Consider the following 22,261-nt stretch of genomic DNA (forward strand, 5'->3'; position numbering starts at 1 on the left):
GGACACGGAAAAAAGGTACAATGATACTTCTGAATAGATGTGTGTACAGGAATATATACGTTGTAGGTGGATGCAGACTACCTGGTTGGGGTTCACGTGTTATGACCAGTTGGTTACGGATATGACTCAGAATTGTTTGAAATGACACAAGTCTATTCATCTCTTTGTCATCCATTAGAATATAAGTGCTGAAATCTCCTTTTAACTTCTTCTCTTCTTTTTCTATTACGCTTACTGAGGCTACAGACACTATTACTACTTCTACTACTCTGGGATTTATCTTGAATTAATTTTACTTCTCTGTGTTAATATGGTATGAAAACCTGAATTGATGTATTTATATGTCAGGTTCTATGGTGCATACGACGGAATTATGAAATTAAGTTATGACTCCTCGTTGATCGTTTAATTAATCGTAAGCAAATATACCGATCAGTTTAAAAATGTTACACTATAGTGAATAGAAATTATCAAGACAAATATTAGAGGTAATAGAAAAAATAAGGGATAGACCATACTCCTCGAGAAGAAGAGGTAAATTTATGGAATAGAAACAATTTAAGTTAACTTTGAAACTCAAAATCTAAGGAAATACAAAGACTAAATGTATTCGTACGATTGTGATCGATTCTCAGCAACTTTACACAAAGTCTCCTAAACTTAATTACGATAATCGTACAGATCCACATTGGGTAGCTTATACTTAACAACACAGTTCAAACTTTGAGATGGTGGAGAAGATGTGTAGGTCAGGTGGATGATTTTGGTGTTTTGTTCTGAGCTGGATGGTTTGGTCGTGGAGTTTTCATCGTTCTTCTGAACGACATCATCAGCACGAACTTCAGATAGAAGTTTGTGCTGATGATGTCGTTCAGAACGATGAAAGCTCCACGACCAAACCACCCAGCTCAGAGAACAAAACTCCACCAAAAACAGTTCAGACTAGCAGTTAATGATTTCGTGAACTGATATCACATCTTGGTTTGGTTAAACGTGGCTTACTTTCAACCTTCTGCTTTTATACCAACCAAAATCACGGGTTAACATAAACAGTGCGATTGAGCATACGTAATGTATTCTTTAAAAATGAGAAATGTCAGAAACCCAATCTACTACCGATTAGGATATTATTTTAATAGTTGAATTCATGAGTCGATTTAAACTAGACCACCATTGTAAACCTGGAAATAGTAGACAGCTTTTTCGTCCTAATATGTTTTCAAAGGCGGTCTAGCTTATATCGACCCATGAATTCAACTATTAAAATCACTACAATCTCCACAAACCTCCATTCTAAAAGTAAGATATCATTATTATTTTACTGTTATAAACATGATAATATTGAATAAAGGTAATAATAATAGTAATAGATTACTGTACTTGGTTAAGTCTCTCTCTCTCACACACACGTACACCTAGTACAATGAAATCTACTTTGATCAATGTAGACATTTCAAATCATCCGTAAGCATAAATCTATGAAGCAGTATAAACCAAGGTAATTTTTCAAAGGAATACACTGTTATTTCACTGAGCTTCATCAAAATAGTTAAACTGTTGATTACAGAGCTAATAGCTTTTAAGCTAACTGAATAATAGACGAATAGGTTATTTTGATGAGCACATCTTAGAGGGTTAAAATAGTGGGACTAAAAGTATGTATATCAGTCAGTCAGTCAGTAACAACGTAGAACTTCGTACGTACGTACATTAGTTCGAGTTGCCACACCACATTAGCACAGAGATGCAGTGGTCGATTAAAATCCCGTAGTGCTAGATGTATTAAAATTATAAGCTGTAATCAGAAAAATTAGGGTTTGAAGGTGTTATTCAAAGAGTATAATCCAGTGAAATAAATTTGGGAAGAGAAAAAAGAAATGGACATGAAGAATTCAGAAGATTAGAATTTGGAAGAACACAAAGAGTGGATGCACCTGCGCCATTGCAAACGATTTTGAGCCATGTCATTCAGGGTCTCTAACCATCGGTTGCTATCATTTCGCAGTCCCCAACCAGGTAGTCTACACCTACCAACATGACTCAGTCCACTTGTCAATGACTTCATGGATTTGTGCCATGTTTTGGTCTGGCCGCCTCTAGCTTTCTTCCAATCTACTCCTATACAAAAAAACATCGCACATCGAGGCAGTCGGTGGTCGGTATGTATATAGATATATGACACTTATCATGGTATGGTATTTTGTTTGATTTCTAATGAAATGATACATTTTAGTGATTTAGAAAGAAAAACCGGACTACAAATCAAGTGATTGCATAAATGGTAAGTATACTAAATGATCGAAAGAAGAAATTCAAATTTCAACTTGTTATTTGAATGTGAATTGTGAATTACTGTTTGCTTGTAATTCGTTTTTCTAAGAAACGTCTTTATATGCTCGTCTTTGATCTACACTTATTGTGTAAATTCTAGTAATACTATGTGAACGATTAAACTAGAGCAAATGAAACGAAGGTTCGATCTTTGATCTACTGTTCAGTCAATCGTCATACTGTAAATATAATTCGCCAGCCTTAATAACATTAAGAACGATTATTACTAATTATAAAACTAACAATTAATCATCAATATAGGACGAATTCATTTCAAATTAACCATAGTATAGAATGGATAGTGCTTAATGTAATTGTGAGTCACTTGAACGAATGACATATATTTGCATCAGATATCTGGTTATTTACATGTGATGTAAACTCAAAGCTTGTTTACTTGACCGTAATGCGTGGAACTATGAAGCTTGGAGTAAAGTGTCATCTGAATTAAATGGAAGTCTAGCATCTCATTTTGTGACAAAAAAAAGTATTCCAAGAGAAACCTTATCACTTATATTTTATATTTCAGTTAGAGACTAATTCTAGGTTTAGGATCTCTTTAGAATTGCACAATCATGAACACATCGTGGATTGCACCTAGGACATCTAAATATTGTAACGAGCACTCCTTTTTGTTATACCACTAAATTGACATCCAATGAATTTATTAAAATAGACTGAACGGAGTTCGGACCAATAACTTGGTGACTGAAAATAAAAGGTCTAAACCACCTTCTTAACAAATCATTAGAGGAAATTATGTCAATCATGATCCGTAGCATTCGATCTGCACTAATAAAGACTAGACACGCATGACATTGATCACCACCCAGTGATCAATCAATTGTGATTACATCTCAGTCCTACAGGAGGTCAGTCGCGGCTCGGATAGCTCAGTGGTAACGTCTCTGAGTGTGAAGCTGGGTAACACGAGATCGAATCCGCCAGGGAGTATCAGTTCCCTCAAGATTACAGGTACACCTTGCTGACGAGTGCCAAGTAGCACGAAACCCTGGTCCAGGGTATCCTGTCAACTACGTCCAATCACCATCTAATGATGTCAATCAAATATATATATATACATACAAAAATGATTAAAACGACGAAGAAACAAACAAACTATATCATTACTTTTGATTGTTGTTCATTTTTATCTAAATTATTCAAATCACTTGATTTGTCCTGTGTAAAACGTTCACTACTACTATTATTATCATTATTAATAGTAGTAGTGGAAGTAGTAGCAGTAGTAGTAGTAGCAAGAGTATTATTGTAATCTTTGAAATGATCATTCATCATTGAAGATGGATGTCTAGAAGGTTGAGGAAGATAATTCATTTGTGATAAATTGGAAATAGATTGTTTTTGAGGTTGTTGAAAATGTTGTTCGTTTGTAAATGAATTTTCATATTTGGTAGATAAGAAATTCCGACTATTATTGGATGACTGAAATATTAGAAAAATAAAACAAAATTTAATTTAATGAGGATTGTATTTTGACGCACACACACACACACACAGAGAGAGTTTAGGTTCCCACTAGGACAATAATACAGGCATGTTAAACAGTTATCATCATTAGATTGAGGAATATCTGAATCAATCTTTAGTTTTGTTACTTGAAAGTACTGAATTATATTTCGAAATGGGCTTTGGGATCAGTTTTAGTTTATTTATTTAAACACATAAAAAATGGTACAAGGGGGCGCCAAATACATATGCGCCACACAGATTTCATTTGATATGTGTGAGGGCTGTGATACTGCGAGGGTGCCCAAACCGAAACAGGTGGTTTTCTTAGGGGGCCATATCCGGAGCCTTCGACCTAAAGGTCTAGTCCGCAAGGCAGTGGAGCATCGTAAGGAGATGCAGTCCCATGGTAGCCGGTGGCCAACGATTGGTTCATACACCATTTGTTCACTCAGGATACTGGAGACCATGTGCACCATTGGTTTGGAATCAGGGTTTTCCAACTCCCCTAGATGGATCCTTCATATCCACCAACCCGGTTAAAGCACTACACATTCGCTTTTCGTCCTCTCAATTTCGTAGACAACACCCTTGTAGCGAGAAGGCAGTGAATAGGGCTTCCTTGTCAGTGGATGTATGCACGTGGCCACTTGAGAGCATTTCTAGAGGGAGAGCTGACTCTCCGCATTCTCGGCCGTACCAGAGCATTGTAAATCAGTCAGTAAGTCAAAAGCATTTAGGGGGAGGATGAGTTATATTCAAAATATCACTCGATATATGGCAGGAATTAATAGACAAAAGTGGGTGTTAAGTTTGTTTTACATTGTTCCTACATGTTCCTTTTCTACTCTTTTGTATGTTGTTTTATACTACTTATTTACATTCAGTAGGCAGCTGTATGCCCAACAATTTTCACACTTACGTTGTAACTCAAGTTGTGCTGTAACATTCTGGAATGTTCACAGATATCTTTAACGTTTAATTTACTTATCATTGTATTTATCATTATAATCACTGTAATTTAATTACTGTAACGGTTATACACTGTTTTATGCATTTGTTTAAACGCAACAGTTTCCATATTGCTTGCTCTTGGTTCGAGTTTCGGTTGTTCATAAACTGTTATCAAATTTAGACACAGCTATCGGCTGTCTTTGGACTATCGTATGTTGTAATCATTCTTTATGTTACTCTTACAGGAAGTCTTTGCTATTTTCATTCTTGAACGACGCGTTTAAACGCCTAGACACCTCACAAGTTGAGGTTTGTAACTAAATTTTGTGTATTATTTAATAAAGAACCGCTTTTGTAGACAAATCGTTGTTTTGGAACTTCGATTTTGCGCGTATCTCAATCGGGGTTACTTGGACGCTTCGATAGAATTAACAGTTCTCAACTTTGGTCTCATTTGGTGTGGATACAGTTCTGAACTTTGGTCCTAATTGGAGGGAATACTTGCTGTAACGAATTTGGTCGGAATCCTGTTTGGTTCATTCATCCCAACGATGACTAGAACGAGAAGAATGAAGTACAACGATGACAGTTCCCAAGACAAAGACAATTCCAGTGCTGAAAATATTATTCCTTCAGTTTCTAAGGTGAACTCACCTATTCCTTTAAATCTTGCCTTTGATATTGTTAAACCTAACCCCAAAGACAGTTGCTCGGTAGGAGACAACTATATAGAGACTAGATACAGCGTAGAAGACGAAGTGGACTCTAGGGAAAGGGAAGTAGAAAAGATTGAGCTGGAGATTAGAGAACTCCAACTACGCAAGCGATTGTTAGAGCTAACTCCGAACTCTTCAAACAAAGTGAGAAGACCTAGGGAGACTACCGAGTTGTCGGGGTCTCGATCCGAGGATAGAACTTCAGTAGTTACGGCTAGTCACCGACACACCAATGTACTTTCGAGCGATGAAATGCAATTCAAAGCACAGGTAGATAGCGTCAAGGCGCTATGTGTGTCAGTAAGCTTACCGAAGATAGAAATCATGAAGTTTGACGGGAGCCCTCTGAAATTTTGGACGTTCATGAAGGGTTTCAAGGTTAACATAGCTGACAGAGTAAATGATGACACTCAGAAATTAATGTACTTGATACACTATTGCGAAGGTATAGCAAAGGATGCTATAGAACACTGTGTTTTATTACCAGAAAAAGAAGGTTATATTGAGGCAATTAAACTTCTACATGAACGGTTCGGCAGACCACATGACATCGTAGAAGCCTTCTTAACAGAACTGTTAAGTGGATCACCATTGAATCAAGACGACATATCGGGCCTACAGAAACTGACAAGACTCATGACTAATTGTAAGATAGCCTTGTCACAGATGGGCAGGAATGCCGATCTGAATTGTTCGACCAACATAAAACGAATAGTGAAACAACTACCACGTAGTATACAGTTTAAATGGGCGGAGGCCGCGGACGATATTTTAAGAAAGGGGCTAGAGCCCAATTTTGATGATTTATTGCAATTCTTAGAAAAGAAAGTGTCAATCGCCACAAACACATACGGACAGTTAGCAAGCGGAAGTGATAAAGCTCAAACGATATCGAACAACCGGTCGGCTTCCATAAGAGCTAAGATCCATACTTCGTCGATTAAAGGGACAGTCCATTGTGTAATTTGCTCGGATGCCCACGAAGTCGCGTCTTGCCCTCAGCTGCTGGAAGTAAGTCACAACGAAAAAGTAGAATTGCTGAAGAAGTTTAAACTTTGCTTCAATTGTTTAAAACCCAATCATCGAGCCACAGACTGCAGACAACCCGTGTTGTGTGAAATTGATGGATGCAAGCGACGCCATCATAGAATTCTTCACAACACAGAACCTGATGCTAAACAAGCATGTTGTAACTCTACTCATACTACTGGAACGTATTTAGGCTTTGTACCAGTCAGGCTACATGGTCCCACAGGTTATGTGAATACCTATGCATTGTTAGATAATGGCTCAGACTCAACATTACTGCTTAGTGACGTGGCAAAGCAGGTAGGAATTTCTGGTACAGTGACAAGATTAAACATATCTTCGGTAATTGGAGCGTCATCTCAAAACGCTGAACTTGCCAATTTCGAAATTGAGTCTTTAGATAAGACCAACCGAATAAAAACCGAAGGTGCATATACTATAGATAACCTACCTATTAAAAGGGCAGAAATCCCACCAACGGACTTCCAAGAAAGATGGAAACACTTGAAAGGTGTACAGCTACTCACCATAGCCTGTGACAAGGTTGGTTTGTTACTTGGTGTCGACGTTCCAGAGGTTCACTGGGTCCTCGATCAGCGTATCGGAAAACCTAAACAACCCTATGCCTCACTAAACTATGTTAGGATGGGCTTTATTTGGACCAACGGACCAACTTATTAAATCTTCAGTCTTCATAAACGGTTTAGAAGCAAAGAGTTCTATCGAGGATAGACCCACGCCACCCCTTTCTTTAGCCACAGTAGCGCCTGAAAACTCTTCAAATCGTTCGTTGCCGTTCATAGATGATCTTGGTTTATGCCTTAAACACTCTCCTGATGTGGCACTCTTAGTCGATAATGATGATGTACACTCACTCATAGTAGCAGCAGCCGCTGTTGAGACTGAAGATTCCAGGGTTCATCAAGGTTTACCGCCAGTTCGTTCTTCTGGATTTGACACTCCACCTGATTCAAGAAGTAACCGAATTATAGACACCTTTGATTCTGTATCTAAAGCGACAGACGAGAATCTAATGGATTTAGAACAAGTTATTTCATTACCAGCTGTTGACGATGAGTACCTTCTAAAAACTGCCAACGATCGTCATGTCGATACAGTAGTGAATATTGACCTTAGATGTATTTCTCCTCCAGACAAAATTCTTCCAACAGATAGTGGCGAGTTAATGTCATCGAAAACATCTGTTATGTTCTCTGCCGAAACAGATCTCCCTGGTGTTTCTGACGTAAACGTTAGTGCTAAGTCTGTGATACTACTACACGAGTCATCAATTAGTTGCAAAGCAACAACAACTCAGTTCTCTGCAAATACGAAACTTGTATCTCCTGTAGTGGCGTCTGCTGAGAGTTCTATTGACATCAAGCGTGATAGAGAGAATCAGAAAGATGATTGTTTTATTCAGTCTGCTGATGATGATAAGAAGTTTACGACAACTACATCCATGTCCCCTTTAGTTGGGTTAGACAAGCAGATACAACATCCATTACCAGACTTTAAGGATAGTAGAGTAGCTACAGAAATGACTCATTGGAACATAGAATGGCACCATAACACTCCCTACGCAAATCATCATCGAGTATGGGAAAGATTAATAGGAAGCATACGCAGACCTTTGAGCGCAGTATCTATGTCCTACGAGACACTCACCACCTGTTTGACTGAAGCAGAAAGAATACCTAATGATAGACCACTCTTACAGACGCGACCAAAATGGACACAAGGAAGACGAGATTTACAAGTTCGCGGTCCAGTCTTGATTATTGGGGACACTTATGCACGAAATAACTGGCCTAAAGACCTCGTGGTAAGTTTTGACCCAGGAGGAGATGGTCTATGGAAACAAGCGAAGATCAGAACGTGGAAAGGTACAATTATTAGAGACATACGTAAAATTTGTTTATTAGAAGGAGCTGACGACCGAAAAGTAGAGAATAGAGAGACTTTTCAGAGTGACTGTGGCTAGAGTAAATCGTACCATTGTCACCTCTGAATGTTTTTACGTTAATACCTAATCAGCGAAAGTAAGGAAAGACATGCTGTCTTCGGGGGGCGGTGTTAAGTTTGTTTTACATTGTTCCTACATGTTCCTTTTCTACTCTTTTGTATGTTGTTTTATACTACTTATTTACATTCAGTAGGCAGCTGTATGCCCAACAATTTTCACACTTACGTTGTAACTCAAGTTGTGCTGTAACATTCTGGAATGTTCACAGATATCTTTAACGTTTAATTTACTTATCATTGTATTTATCATTATAATCACTGTAATTTAATTACTGTAACGGTTATACACTGTTTTATGCATTTGTTTAAACGCAACAGTTTCCATATTGCTTGCTCTTGGTTCGAGTTTCGGTTGTTCATAAACTGTTATCAAATTTAGACACAGCTATCGGCTGTCTTTGGACTATCGTATGTTGTAATCATTCTTTATGTTACTCTTACAGGAAGTCTTTGCTATTTTCATTCTTGAACGACGCGTTTAAACGCCTAGACACCTCACAAGTTGAGGTTTGTAACTAAATTTTGTGTATTATTTAATAAAGAACCGCTTTTGTAGACAAATCGTTGTTTTGGAACTTCGATTTTGCGCGTATCTCAATCGGGGTTACTTGGACGCTTCGATAGAATTAACAGTGGGTTAAATAGAACATTTTGTGAGCCAAGTATTATCATATATATATCTTATTACATAATCTGTTGAACAGACAGATAAGCTGAGCTGTCAAGATTCTAAGCGTGTACAACCACTTGCGCTTTTTGACATCCAACTCACAGTTCAGATAAGTGCTTGATAATGAAGTGAACAAGGAAAATCGTGGCCTGAATAGTTCAGTGATAATGCCTCATATTGCGAAATGAGGTAAACAGAGTTTAAACTCCCAAGGGAAGTATTAGCTTCTTCAAAATTACAGGGACACCTTAGTGTTTATTGTCAATTACCACGAAACCTAGATCAAGTAGGGTTTCTTGATGACTATTTTCAGCCACTTAAAATCTCAACACAGAGATTATGATGTTGATTCATTCAGACTAGTGGTCGCATTGCAGCAGTGGAATTCGATAAGAACTAAAGGACTAGACAACTATAACGTTGGTAGCTACTCAGTGATTAATCAGTTGGAAACCCTCTGTACATACGATTCTGGTATAACATTAAAGACGTTGACTGCTAAGGATTTTGAAAATATGTTTGGAATGATAGAAATAAAGATTACGAAAGTGCTTTGCCAAAAGTGTAGAACATATTTAAAGAGATAAGACTGGTATATATCAAATATGGTAAAATAAAAGTTTTATAGACCTAGTTCTTATATTTACTGAATAGACTACTTAATTTTCTAAATGTCTATTCTTTCCCATCTGCGAACGTTCATAAAAAAAAGAATTCCGTCCCTATTATGTCCATTTCAATCCATGAATTCTAATGAAATCGGATCTCATTTGTTTAAATGACAGATAGAGAGAAAATGACCTACTTTAACCATCCATGATGATCCCGATTGTGGTTCTGCAAAAATAAACTTTGCAATAAGTTGTATTGTCTTTTCATTAATATGTATGAGACAGTTAACAGTGTTGGGTGGTGCCTATATCATTCAATATCTTTTCATACACCCACGTCTGTATAGCTTGTTTCCGAAGGAAGTCCCAATTGATTGTCTTTACATGGTAGAGGTATTTCTTTGAAAGTAAGGGGATGTAAAGCGGACGTTCAGTGCTTAAACAGGATTGTTATAAAAGAGCCCTGACCTAGGAGAATTGAAAAGTACTGATATACATGTTCTTTTGACTCGTGAAGCAACAAGTCGAGTACAAGACTATGCTAGTTATCGAGTACCATGGGATTGCATCCCTTGACGTTTTTCTACTACCTTATAGACTAGATTTTCACGTTGAAGGCTCAAGGAACGATCTCTTGGGAAAATCACCAACTTCTGTCTGAACTCCTATACAGTATCTCAGCCTACAAACACATGATTAGAATTACTAATATGGTTATACACATAGTAATAGTAGTGTTAGTACGATGAAAACTTACTGAATCCAATTGATCAACAGTCGTGGAATTTATCATATTAACAGTATTATTTTCAGAATTACCGGATACTGTACGAGAACGTGACTGAATCTATTCAAAATAATTAAATAAAAAAACTAGTAGAACACAACATTATTATAAATTTAATTACTCAATAATATCGACATGGGGATTTGTGGAGATTGTAGTATTTTAACAGTTGAGTTCACGAGTCAATCTAAGCTAGATCACCATTGAAAATCTGGAAGCACTGGACGACCATTTCTTTCTAATATACAACTTCTCAGTAATGCACACGGGACTTGAACCAGTGGAGTCCAATCCGTGTCGAATGTGAAACAACTATCCACCTCAAACAATGGATAAAGGGTTGTGAAAGATAATGGACCAATTGAAGTTGCACATTAACACCGTTGGATACCGGCTCAGTGGTCTAAAGATTAAGAGTTCGCGCATGAAACCGAAAGTTCTAGGTTAGAGCCCCACGTGCCCGATCGTGCATGCGCACCGCTAAGGAGTCCTATACTACGACGAAACAGACGACCAATGCTTCCAGGTATTCAATAATAATTAATCAATCAAAATCAAATTATACAAATCGAAAGAAAAAAAACTTACTCTTTGAATATTTGCAAAATAATCAAATGGTTGTTGATTAGATAATGTAGAATAATTTAATGAACTATTATCATTATTTATCATTAATTGTGAATCAGTTTGATGATTGATAGGCATAAAAATAGAATTATTCATTTCATTCAATGTAGTTGTTACCGATGATGATGAGGATGATGTTGAAACTGCTAATGATGATTGCAACATTGAATTGATTGGTTGATCTGATTGTAAAGACAATGGATAATTTGACAATTGAACAGGTGAATTCATAGAATAATTATGTTGTATGTTATCACTATGTTGAATAAGATTAGATGTTGAATTAGAAGATAATTGACGATAGGATTCTGATTGATAAGAGTATTCATGAGATGGTATTGATGATAATGAAGGTGGTGATTGTGGACTGAATGATTCATGATTAAACAACTAGAAATATGAGAACGATATGAATAGTTAATATCATTCCATTAAATTACTGAATAGAATATAAAGAGAATTTAGCGACGAAGTCATTTACTTAAGCTGTACATCCGTATATTTATAGTTATTTAGTAAATGTATAAGTAGAGATTAAGCAATCGTGAGCGAGACTGAAGGCCCTGAGTTCGAGTCCTGCATGTGCACTGCTGAGGTGTTCCATACTAGGACGAAACGGTCATCCAGTGCTTCCAGGTTTTTAATGGTGGTCTGGTTTAGCTTAGATAGACTTATGAATTCAGCTATTAAAATTACTACAATCTCCACAAACCCACATTTTGATCAAAATGTATAAGTATATAGAAGAATAGAATAGGTGGCATCATAAAGTGATTTAAGATTCCCGAATATGAAGTGAGGTTACGTAATAATCACTTGGTTACGGAAGAATAGGAAGGTATGAGTATAATTTACGGGTTAGAATTATGAAAGACAACTGTCCACTTGACAAATACGAAGAAGAAATGAACAACGTAAAGGTCATAACTAACAACTGAAGTCATGAAAAATTGTTTAAGGATACTAGTAACTGATCATGGTTTAAAAGAAGTACAAAATAATAATAAATACGAATGTACAGCTCTAAATAGTAAATCAATTCGCCGAAAATAAAGTCTTCTTCGCTGAATTCTCCTTATATTGATAGTTAGACCAATCAGTCAGTCATCTATAACGTAGAACCATGCACATATATGCATCGGTCCAAGTTCCCATTCCCTATTAATTGACTAGAGTGTTTATTATTGACGAAAATAACCATTGCCAATTATTTCACAAAAAAAGAAATTTGTGTATTCAATTATGGTAAAATAAATACTTAGTCTACTGCTTTTTTTTTAAAAAAAAAAGGAAAGTATGTGCCGACTTGTGTCACTTAGTTAGGCTTAAGCAACATGGAAAGTGATATGTTTATACATCAGTTCTACTTGTCATATCTCATTAGTATTTAATTACTTACGCCTGTTATCCCTCGTGGAGGAGAATAAGTCGACCATCAGGATTAGTACGAGGTTAACTGTTGCTCTGGTTGTTAGAAGGGGCATCGGTTTTGTGATTTCCGAAGAATCTCGGCTTTCATCATGAGGCGTCATAATTCTTCTGAATGAAAACCCTTCAACTCCCAGGACTGAGTTTAAATGATTTATTCTGGTTAGCATTTTTCAGTAAGTTTGTTTTCTACGGGAATGGGTTGTTGATCCCATGCAATCCCATTAGTACAATGAGATAAAATTCTCAGGGTGAATCCCACAATAGTAGAGATAGTCGTAACAAGATCAGTGGTAATAGAAAAACGGTATAGAACATCTAATGCGAGACGAAAATATGGATTCGTAAAATAAAGAGCATTTAGAATGTAATTTAGAAACTTTTGGTCAAAGGGAAGACAAAGAGTGAGTGGATCTGAGCCACTAAGAGTGATTTTGGGCCATATTATGCAAATCAACCAACATGTAGGAATCAATCTAATTTATTAAACAATTAGAAAGATCATGGATAAATATAAGGCGGAGAATCAGAACAAAGGGAGATACAATAAAAATAAAGAAGCAGACAATAAAACGTTAAGGATCAACAACAACCAATCAAAATCGATAGGACAAGCTGTTAGTCATATGTAGAGAGATTCTAATACTTCACTTCTACATGAAGTTTATGGTAATGACGATGTTCATAAGAACAGTGAAAGCTCCACGACCATCAATCTCAGAGTACGAAACTTTCCCAACACCATCCACATGATCTACAAATCTTCCCCACCATTTCACCCTAAATCTCTGGTCATTGATTATGCAGACCTCAATCAGGTAGTCTATACCTATTGATATTGGTCACTCTAAAAGTCAACTTCTTCATAGATTAATATCATGTTTTGGTTTTACCGCCCACAACTTTCTTGTAACCTATTCTCACGCCAGTAATCATTACGCGTCAAGGTAGTCAGTGGATGGGGATACGTAATAATATACCCTAACTATTTCGGTCGATAAAGATTCACTAGATTGTCAATTGATTTGCCACACTTCCCTAGTACTTTGGGTTTAATCTGTGATCCCAAAATATAAGAGCAATGGTTTGAAGCTACCTATGATTGAACATTAGTAACCTATGAATATCCTTTATTTTCGAAAACCAGTTTCACAATCACAAAGCTATCCTGAAAGTCCCATCTTCTCTATCTCATCATAAACGTGTAGATTATTACTGTTGAAATACTATTATATGATATTTGCTGTTCTATGGAGTCCGCAATCTCAAGATATGAACAGGTTCAATACTATTATGAGTGATGAATTGATAGTTCAGTGATTAGTTACTGCAGATTTGAACTTCACACACACACGCACACTCTGGCCACCTACTTCGGTTTAGGCATCTGACACATTCAGAGTATAGATCTAACTTCACCTAATCACATAACAATAAAAGATTATTGAATGAGATTAGTGTAAAACGTGAATGATTTTTTTTGGATAGACTAGAATTTATGGACGAACTAATCAAATATAAGATAACAAATCTCAGATTTTGGTGTGAAATACATTCATGCATTTGGGTAAATAATGTTTTGGTATTGTAGATGAGATCAATTCGTGATAAAAACCATAAATCTAATTCTTAACCTTAATCATCAATTATAAATCATAATTTTAATTCTTCACCTTGATTTTTATTTTTTTATTTATTTTAACACAAAGATATTGGTACAAGGAGGCACCAAATACATATGCGCCACACAAATCTTATTCGATATGGGTGCCCGAACCGAAGCTGGTAGTTTTCTTAAGGGGCCACTCCCCGAGCCTTCGACCTAAAGGTCTGGTCCACAAGGCAGTGGAGCATCGTAAAGAGATGCATTCCCATGGTAGCCGGTGACCAACGATTGGTTCATACGTGATTTATTCCTTCAGGATACTGGATCCCAAGACTCGAACTCAGTACCGTTCGCTTCAAACGCCATCGCGTTATCCACTTAGCTACTGAGTCCTGATTAAGGCGGACCCCAACCAAGTAGTCTGCATCTACCAACATGGCTCAGATTAGAAGTTAGTGACTTCAAGCACTGATGCCACGTTTTGGTTTGGCCGCCCCTAATTCTCTTCCAACCATCTCTAACACCCGTTAGCATTGCACGACGTGGTAATCGGTGTTCAGGCATACGTAACACGTGACCCAACCATCTCAGTCGATGAAGATTAACAACCTCATCAACTGATTTACCATCATTACCTAATACTCCGTGTCTAACCTCACTATTACTTACCCGGTGATCCCAACAGACGCCAGCAATATTTCTAAGGCATCTGTGGTCAAATACTAGTAGCTTACGGGTGTCTTCTACTCTTAAAGGCCATGTTTCGCTGCCGAAAAGTAAGACAGAACGGACTGCCGCGCAGTATACTCGTCCTTTTATTGATAGACGGATATCTCGCCTTCGCTGTAGTAGGTGACGTAAGTTGGCAAAAGCCAAACGAGCTTTTCGGATCCGTGCTGAGATTTCGTCAGACACCAACCGATTAGGGCTGATCAGACTTCCAAGATAAGTGAAGTTGTCAACGCGTTCGACTACTTCACTCCCTATCCTTAGTTCAGGTGTTGACGCAGACCAGTCCTGAAGCAGCAGCTTGCATTTAGAGGGAGAGAAGCGCATTCCAAACATTCTGGCATTGTTGCTTAGTGTTACCAAAAGACTGTATTTTATCAGCGTCTTCACCAAACAGGACTATATCATCTGCGTATTCTAAGTCGATAATTGGACCTCCTGGAAGGAGATCAATATCCGAGAATTCAGTAGACGAGAATGTTATTTCCATCAATAGGTCTATGATGAAGTTAAACAAAAATGGAGAAAGTGGACAGCCTTGCGTTACACATTTTTCAGATCAACTTCGTCTTCTCATTGTTCTATCAAAATTTATAAAAGGGACCAATCGCTTTAGATTATAGGTGACATTGAATTTCTATTATAGAAAAAAGGTAAGTACTAACTTGTCTTTGATGAACAGATGATTGATTAGATGAATTCATCTTTTGAATAGGATCTACCAATTGATCATTTTTATTATTTCGTATAGAAGAATAATTTGAGATGATTTTTGGTTCCTTATTATTATTATTATTATTACTGACTTCATGAGGAATATAATTGTTATCATTTCTATTTGAGTTAAAAATATTAACTTTACGTTGATCTCTATTATCCGTTGATAAAAATAAAGAAGAGTCATGTGTTTGAACATTAGATCTATATTCAACGGATGGTTTATAATTTGATTCTTTATTAAATTGATGATACTGACGTTGTTGTTGTTGCTGTTGTTGTTGTTGTTGATGTGGTAGTGATGATTGATGATGATGATGAGGAAGAGGAGGAGGATCATTAGAATCATTATGATCGGAATATTCTGTTTTCATAGCTTCATTAGTAAAATGAGCATCACTACTGGGATTTTCTTTTGGTTTTTCTACAGACGTTTTGTAGCGTGGATGATTGATCTGAAAATATAAATAAACAATCAACAGTTCAACTTAATATGATATATTATATATACACAAGTTACTGTAATTAGTAGAAATTAGAATTTGAAACATAAACAATATAGAGAGTAAATTATAAACAACCCAAAACCTGGAACCAATATACCTAAAGTTTTCACAACATAATAATAAAATACCAGCTCAGTGGTCTAGAGGTTAAGTGTTTGAGCACGAGACTGAAAGTCCTGCTTTCGAATCTCTTGTGTAGGATCATGAATGCGCGCTGATGAGGAGTCCCATACTAGAACGAAATGGCCGTCTAGTGCTTCCAGGTTTTTAATGGTGGTTTAATATTGATCGGTTCATGATTTCAATTGAAATATGATGAATTTAACAAGATATATATATTAAATAATTCAAAATAACTGTATTATCAATGATAGTAATGTGGTATGGAGGTAACTTGAACTGAGCAGTTATTTTGTAACGTGCAATATCTGGTGTTGATCGAATTCTATCGACCAAGTTGCAATATGGTCATTAGTCTGAGTAACCCAGCATCTCGTACATTACGTTCAGATTCTAGATGGTTGGAAATAGTCAACAAGAAACCCTACTTGGCCGAGTTTTCGTGAAAGTCGGTGCTCATCAATCACACACAACACAGAACCTGGTACATGTATACATCATTTCACGTTGTCATATCTCATTAGTACAGTGAAATAAAATTCTCAGAGAGAATCCCACAATAGTGTAGATAATCGTAACAGAATCAGTGGTAATAGAAAAACTGGGCATAGAAGATCTAATTCGAGACGAAAATAAGAATTAATGAAATAAAGAAAATTTAAAGTGTAATTTAGAAACTTAAGATCAAAGGGAAGACAAAGAGTGAATGGGTCCAAGTCATTAAGAACGATTTCGGGCTATGTTACTCATTATCTCTTAACAGTAGTTTCGATAATCACGCGGATTGCAATTAGGTAGTTTGAAACTAGCTACTATATGCCCAATAATCAGTGTCAACAAGATATACCTGAAATTTTGAAGGAACTAATACTTCCTGTGGGATTTAAACTCACATCAACTACTAAGCACAAAACCGAAATCAAACACAGTTTCTTACTGGATACTTCCAACTAAATTTAAATCTTCATTTGATTTCATGGTCCAACACAAACACATGGAGTCCAAATAACAAACAAACAAACAACAACAACAACAAAATACACTTAATACCTTTTGATTCATTTGATTAAAGATTTGATTTAATCGTTCAATCCAATTTTTATTTTTATTTTGTACAGGCATAGAATACGATGGATTTTTAAATTGAAATCCAAAACTATAATCTTCCATTATTTGACTGTTAGTTGATAATTGTAATATATCGAAACTTTCAATTTCTGGATGATATTGTAATGGTTCAGCTAATCGTAGACAATTACTAATTAAACTGTACAATAATGGATCAACATATGTATTATTATTATCATCATTATATACTGATTGAAGCTTAAGTTGATGTGCTGTTTCATCAATTTCAGTAAGAATCTCATTCCCGATAGCTGTTAAATAACGATAAGCTTTCTCGATAAAACCAGCGTCCAAAAGTCGTATAGCATAAACAAGACGAAAAGGCTTGAAAAGAAAATTGTAGGTGAAAAACTTCAATAAACATGATATTAAGTGTCAATTTTAAAATGGAAGACTTTTTTTTAAGAAACACAACTTATTTACTGGGTGTACAAATTCATGTATTTGACTACGGAGTCACACTCCAAGTATGTATATGCGTGAGTGAGTGAGTGAGTGAGTGAGTGAGTGAGTGAGTGAGTGAGTGAGTGAGTGAGTGAGTGAGTGAGTGAGTGAGTGAGTGAGTGAGTGAGTGAGTAAGGAATAATAATACTAGATCCAAAGTGAGACTCAACCTGGTTGGGAATCGGACGTTTTAGCCTTAATGAACCACTTATTTGACAATGTTTATACAAAGACTTTGAAGTAAGAGTTTACTGATAATATTGATTAGGTGGGTAATGCAGTCTTCCTATACGACGATATACACAAGCAACTTAGACCACTTTCAATCAGTTGGCGAGTAGTGTCCGTAAGTATGACATATACCTCGCACTATATAGGAAAGCCTGTACATCTAGACGCTTTTGTGAATGTTGGCAGTCATATTTTGACGTAAAAGATAAATCAATTTATGATGAAGAGGATAGTGGTGATTTGCGTTAATCTGCCCCCCCCCAGTGGGGATCGACAGGAACGCAAAACAGGTTATAAACAAAATCGATGTGCAACACTACTATGCGTGCAGTTCCCTATTCGATTTCCTATGGAACCTTTTGCCTTTTAGCTATTAGTCAATGATTTCATGTTTAATCATTGTTATCTCCTAAGAGTAGTTCACATTCGGTTTACGTAATGTTGAGGTGTGACAACTTGTATATTTTTTTCTATTACAGACATGATAACTTGTGAAATGTTAGTAAGTGTTATTACCATTTTAAGAAGGCGCCTTCAGTCCTGACCACGTTTTACACATTTCGTCCGAGAGGTTTTCACAACCGGCATTATTTGCGAACCGTAAGGCTTGATGGACAATTGATGAGTCGGCACCACTGAATAGAGGATGGTTACGTTGGATGTGCAACGACAGTGGTGGCGGTCTCAGATCCGGTACAATGTAGTGAGTCGAAAAGTTATCAAACACGAATCAGAAAAGAAGTCAGTGGCGATTTCGCTGTAATTTTCTGATGAAATTTTCATTAATAGTAAGATCAATGGTACTTAATGTTAGTTTGACGCTATAAAATGACTTCCCATCTATTTCCTTTTTACATATTATTATGGTTTTATCTTTTATGGTGGATCTGTTAACCGAACAAAATTCGTTGAATAAAATTCAAACTTACTAATCACTTAAACCATATGTATTGGTTGTTTGAATCTTATCATTAATATTATGGGCTTCAATTAATCAATCTATTTTAGCATATATGTATCTTATGCGGAACGCATCGATATTACCATTAAGTTAGAAGTATTTTATTTAGAGTTGGAATGGTGACTATAAGTGAAAGCCAGGAAGTGTCCTTCATTCTACTTGAAACTCATCAACTGAACGTACCTGGACTCTAATGTTGATACTCACATCGAGACTCGTACTCAGTACATTTCGCTTCAGATGCACAACCCGTTATTCACTTGGTTACTGGATCCAGATAGTCATTGGCATGTGCAACGAGATCAATTTTAACTCATTTATATGGGTTGTTTGAGTCTTCTCGTTGATATCGGTATAATCGTAAAATTTAAACACTTAGATGAAATTTCACTTTTCACTTCATACTATTTATTTACCAACAAGCTTTATGTAGATGGAATTAAGCAAAACTTAGTATGTATACATATAAAAGTTAATGAAACTACTCAAATATTCAAACCAAATTTGACAACTATGTGGGATTCAAACCAAGGACCTGACGGTAGAAAATCAAGTATTTTCACCAATATGATCTATCGTTAAATTTCTAGTTAATGGATAACATTAAAGAAAACTAAACATACCATCAATTGGCGTAGATGAAATTTACGGTTAGCCAACTGGATAGAATATTCATATATTTCAGTGAGTTGAATAGCTTCTGAAGTAGCGAACAATGGGGATAAGGTATGATTTGACGCAATATTATCCTCCTGGAATCCATCTGAAGTATTGTTGACAACATCACCACCACTGGTAATATAAGTGGGAGGGACACCAATTAACCAGATTTTACCAGGTAAACGAAATTCTTTCTGTTTATCATCAATATTTTTCAATGAATTCATCAGTAAATAGCATAAGTGTGCAGCATAAACATGTTTTCGTGATAGTAAACCATCACCAAGACGTTCCAAGGCCAAAAGTGATAAGTCGGATTGCGATGAGTGACCAGCCAATATCATAGCTAAATGTGGTCTCCAATCACCATTATCTATGCCTAGAGGAATAATATACAATAGGGAAAAAGTAAATTTAATTCACAATATAATTTAAACCGAAAAACAATTGGACATAAGGTATGTGGGAGATTCAAATCGCTTTATAAGTATGAAAGTACATATCTGTACGAAGACAATTTGTCGTAGAGGTTATAGGGAACCCTTAAAGACAAAGACAAAACTGTGAGGAATGATCAGTCACTCTATGTAGTCGAAATACTGATGGGGGTGGCTTGGCGGTTAGGTTGTTCGACTATCAACCACTACATCGTGTCTTAGAGATTTTCCCCACACACTACGGCTAGGACGGCCGTATATCACTAACCCTCACACACAGGGTGTGACTCAGAACCGTGTGAACGAACCTGTACTTAGTAAATGAGTTACATTACAAAAGTACTGCGTTCCAGATCTCTTTGAGACTATCAAATCTTACTAATCACGTTTCTGATGTGATCTTTAGATCATATTAAGTGATTTAACAGTAGCTACAGTGTCCTTTCGTGGATCAATGTTAGCTAACTGTAAGCAAGAGGCTTAGAAAGCCCTCAGGATTTCATACTAGTTGGCAGCAACCTTGAAAGAACTTATGGTTCTCCTCTACAGGTTTTGAACCCCAGATGAGTCTGTTTTTGAAATAAATCCAATCTACAGTTGACTACAAGAAGCTTTCCAATACCATTGAATTGTGTCTTTTACTTGTGTTTCACCGGCTGATTTTAATTTTACAAGATTTTTTAATGGAAAGGTAGGCATTAGTGTTACAGTTCTGGTGGTTCTACACGTTACATCAATGCAAGACGACAGATCCATGAGAATAATCTGAGAACTAGCTGGAGAGAACAGTAAAACTAACTGCCGTATTTGGATCTGAATAAAACAGAAGATATGTGTTAGCGGGATATAGATTAGATCAAAGGGTGTTCCGTGCAGGATTGTGTTGAGGTACGCTGATTGATTATTTCCTAACCAGTCAGCGCAAACGGATACTTAAAGAAGACACTAGAATCTTCTTATGGAAAACTTATAAATATGTAAATGTTTTTCTTATTGTGGTTCCTACTCCTATTCAACCTTGTTTATTTGGAATATAATTACGTTCCTGTTCAACCGCGTTTTGATTTGGGGACTCACCGAGTGAAGTAGCGACAAAGAATACTAAGCAATAAAAGTAGCTGGGTCGTCATAAGAGAAACCATAGCACTAAGAAATACCGCAATAAACATAATAGTTAATAAATGTATTAAGATCATCCTCTTCCACAAAATTTACATCGTAAATACAAAATGAGTCCGCTGTTTACCTCGTCCATAAGCCGCTGTATTAACAGATTGTGGCATTTCTCCAGCAGTTAATTGATACAATGTAAGAATAGGATCCGATATTGATATGTCATTATTTAGAAAACGATCCATTACCTTTGCAAATGTTGAAGGACCCATCCGATGAGCCAATGTAAATGCATGACCCCATAGTTTAGATCGACAAGCATGTTCTAACGCTTTTATTGGTAAGCCATGCATTAACAACTATTTTTTGAGAAAAAAAATTCATACTGTTATGGATGCAGAATAATGTGCCAATCATTAGGATAGTCGGAAAAATATACCAATAATTATCGTGTTAAGTCTATGGTGGCCTTGAACCTTAAATGTACACTCCCTATTGATCGATGTTTATTTCACTTGTTAAATATTGTGTAAATGTTATTTTCTATTTTATGGTACGATGTGGTATGTTTGGTTAGTATATAAATAGAGTATGTCTGAAATACAACGATTGTGACTTGTGTTCTGAACTCAACTGACTGGGCTAGACAGGGAAGCGGGACCAATCGAGACTCCAGGCCGTCCGTACGTGTTTACGTGTCATTGAATCGATCGATAAATACGCTGCTCTCTAATTTTTCCAGTCAAGGACACAACAATTAGCACAGGGTAAAAATCGACCCAACTTAAAGTCATAACACATATATATACATATTGGTAATATAAGGCAGAAAAGTATTGGTAAAGATAGTTGAGGTTGACTATAACTTCTCCAATGTTCAATAATTGTCCTACGTTCATCATGGAAGATCCGCCTAAGGAAGTTAGAAAACCCTAATTCCAAACCAATGGTGTACATAGTC

General features: G+C 36.4%; 2 protein-coding genes across 4 annotated transcripts in view; one reads left to right on the plus strand and one right to left on the minus strand.

Annotated features, from left to right (window-relative positions):
- Positions 1 to 22,261, minus strand: part of SEC16A_1 (Protein transport protein Sec16A) — a 40,726-nt gene that overhangs the window by 7,472 nt on the left and 10,993 nt on the right. For 2 of the 3 annotated variants that reach the window (XM_051217121.1, XM_051217120.1), the window contains exons 6-12: positions 21,434 to 21,659; positions 19,714 to 20,129; positions 17,377 to 17,778; positions 15,649 to 16,155; positions 11,182 to 11,610; positions 10,564 to 10,653; positions 3,463 to 3,777 (exon numbers count right to left, since the gene is read on the minus strand). In XM_051217121.1, the coding sequence (XP_051065754.1) occupies positions 3,463 to 3,777; positions 10,564 to 10,653; positions 11,182 to 11,610; positions 15,649 to 16,155; positions 17,377 to 17,778; positions 19,714 to 20,129; positions 21,434 to 21,659 (2,385 nt within the window). Of the gene's footprint in view, positions 1 to 3,462; positions 3,778 to 10,563; positions 10,654 to 11,181; positions 11,611 to 15,246; positions 16,156 to 17,376; positions 19,677 to 19,713; positions 20,130 to 21,433; positions 21,660 to 22,261 lie in introns of those variants that run through there. The other variant, XM_051217122.1, reaches the window with a different exon arrangement.
- Positions 1,960 to 10,542, plus strand: MS3_00008778 (uncharacterized protein). The gene is made up of 3 exons (XM_051217123.1): positions 1,960 to 4,965; positions 5,001 to 5,064; positions 5,100 to 10,542. The coding sequence occupies exon 3, from the start codon at positions 5,307 to 5,309 to the stop codon at positions 7,179 to 7,181; it is 1,875 nt and encodes a 624-aa protein (XP_051065756.1). The 5' UTR covers positions 1,960 to 4,965; positions 5,001 to 5,064; positions 5,100 to 5,306; the 3' UTR covers positions 7,182 to 10,542.

Source organism: Schistosoma haematobium, chromosome 6 (genome assembly GCF_000699445.3).
Source record: "Schistosoma haematobium chromosome 6, whole genome shotgun sequence".
Lineage (NCBI taxonomy): Eukaryota > Metazoa > Platyhelminthes > Trematoda > Strigeidida > Schistosomatidae > Schistosoma > Schistosoma haematobium.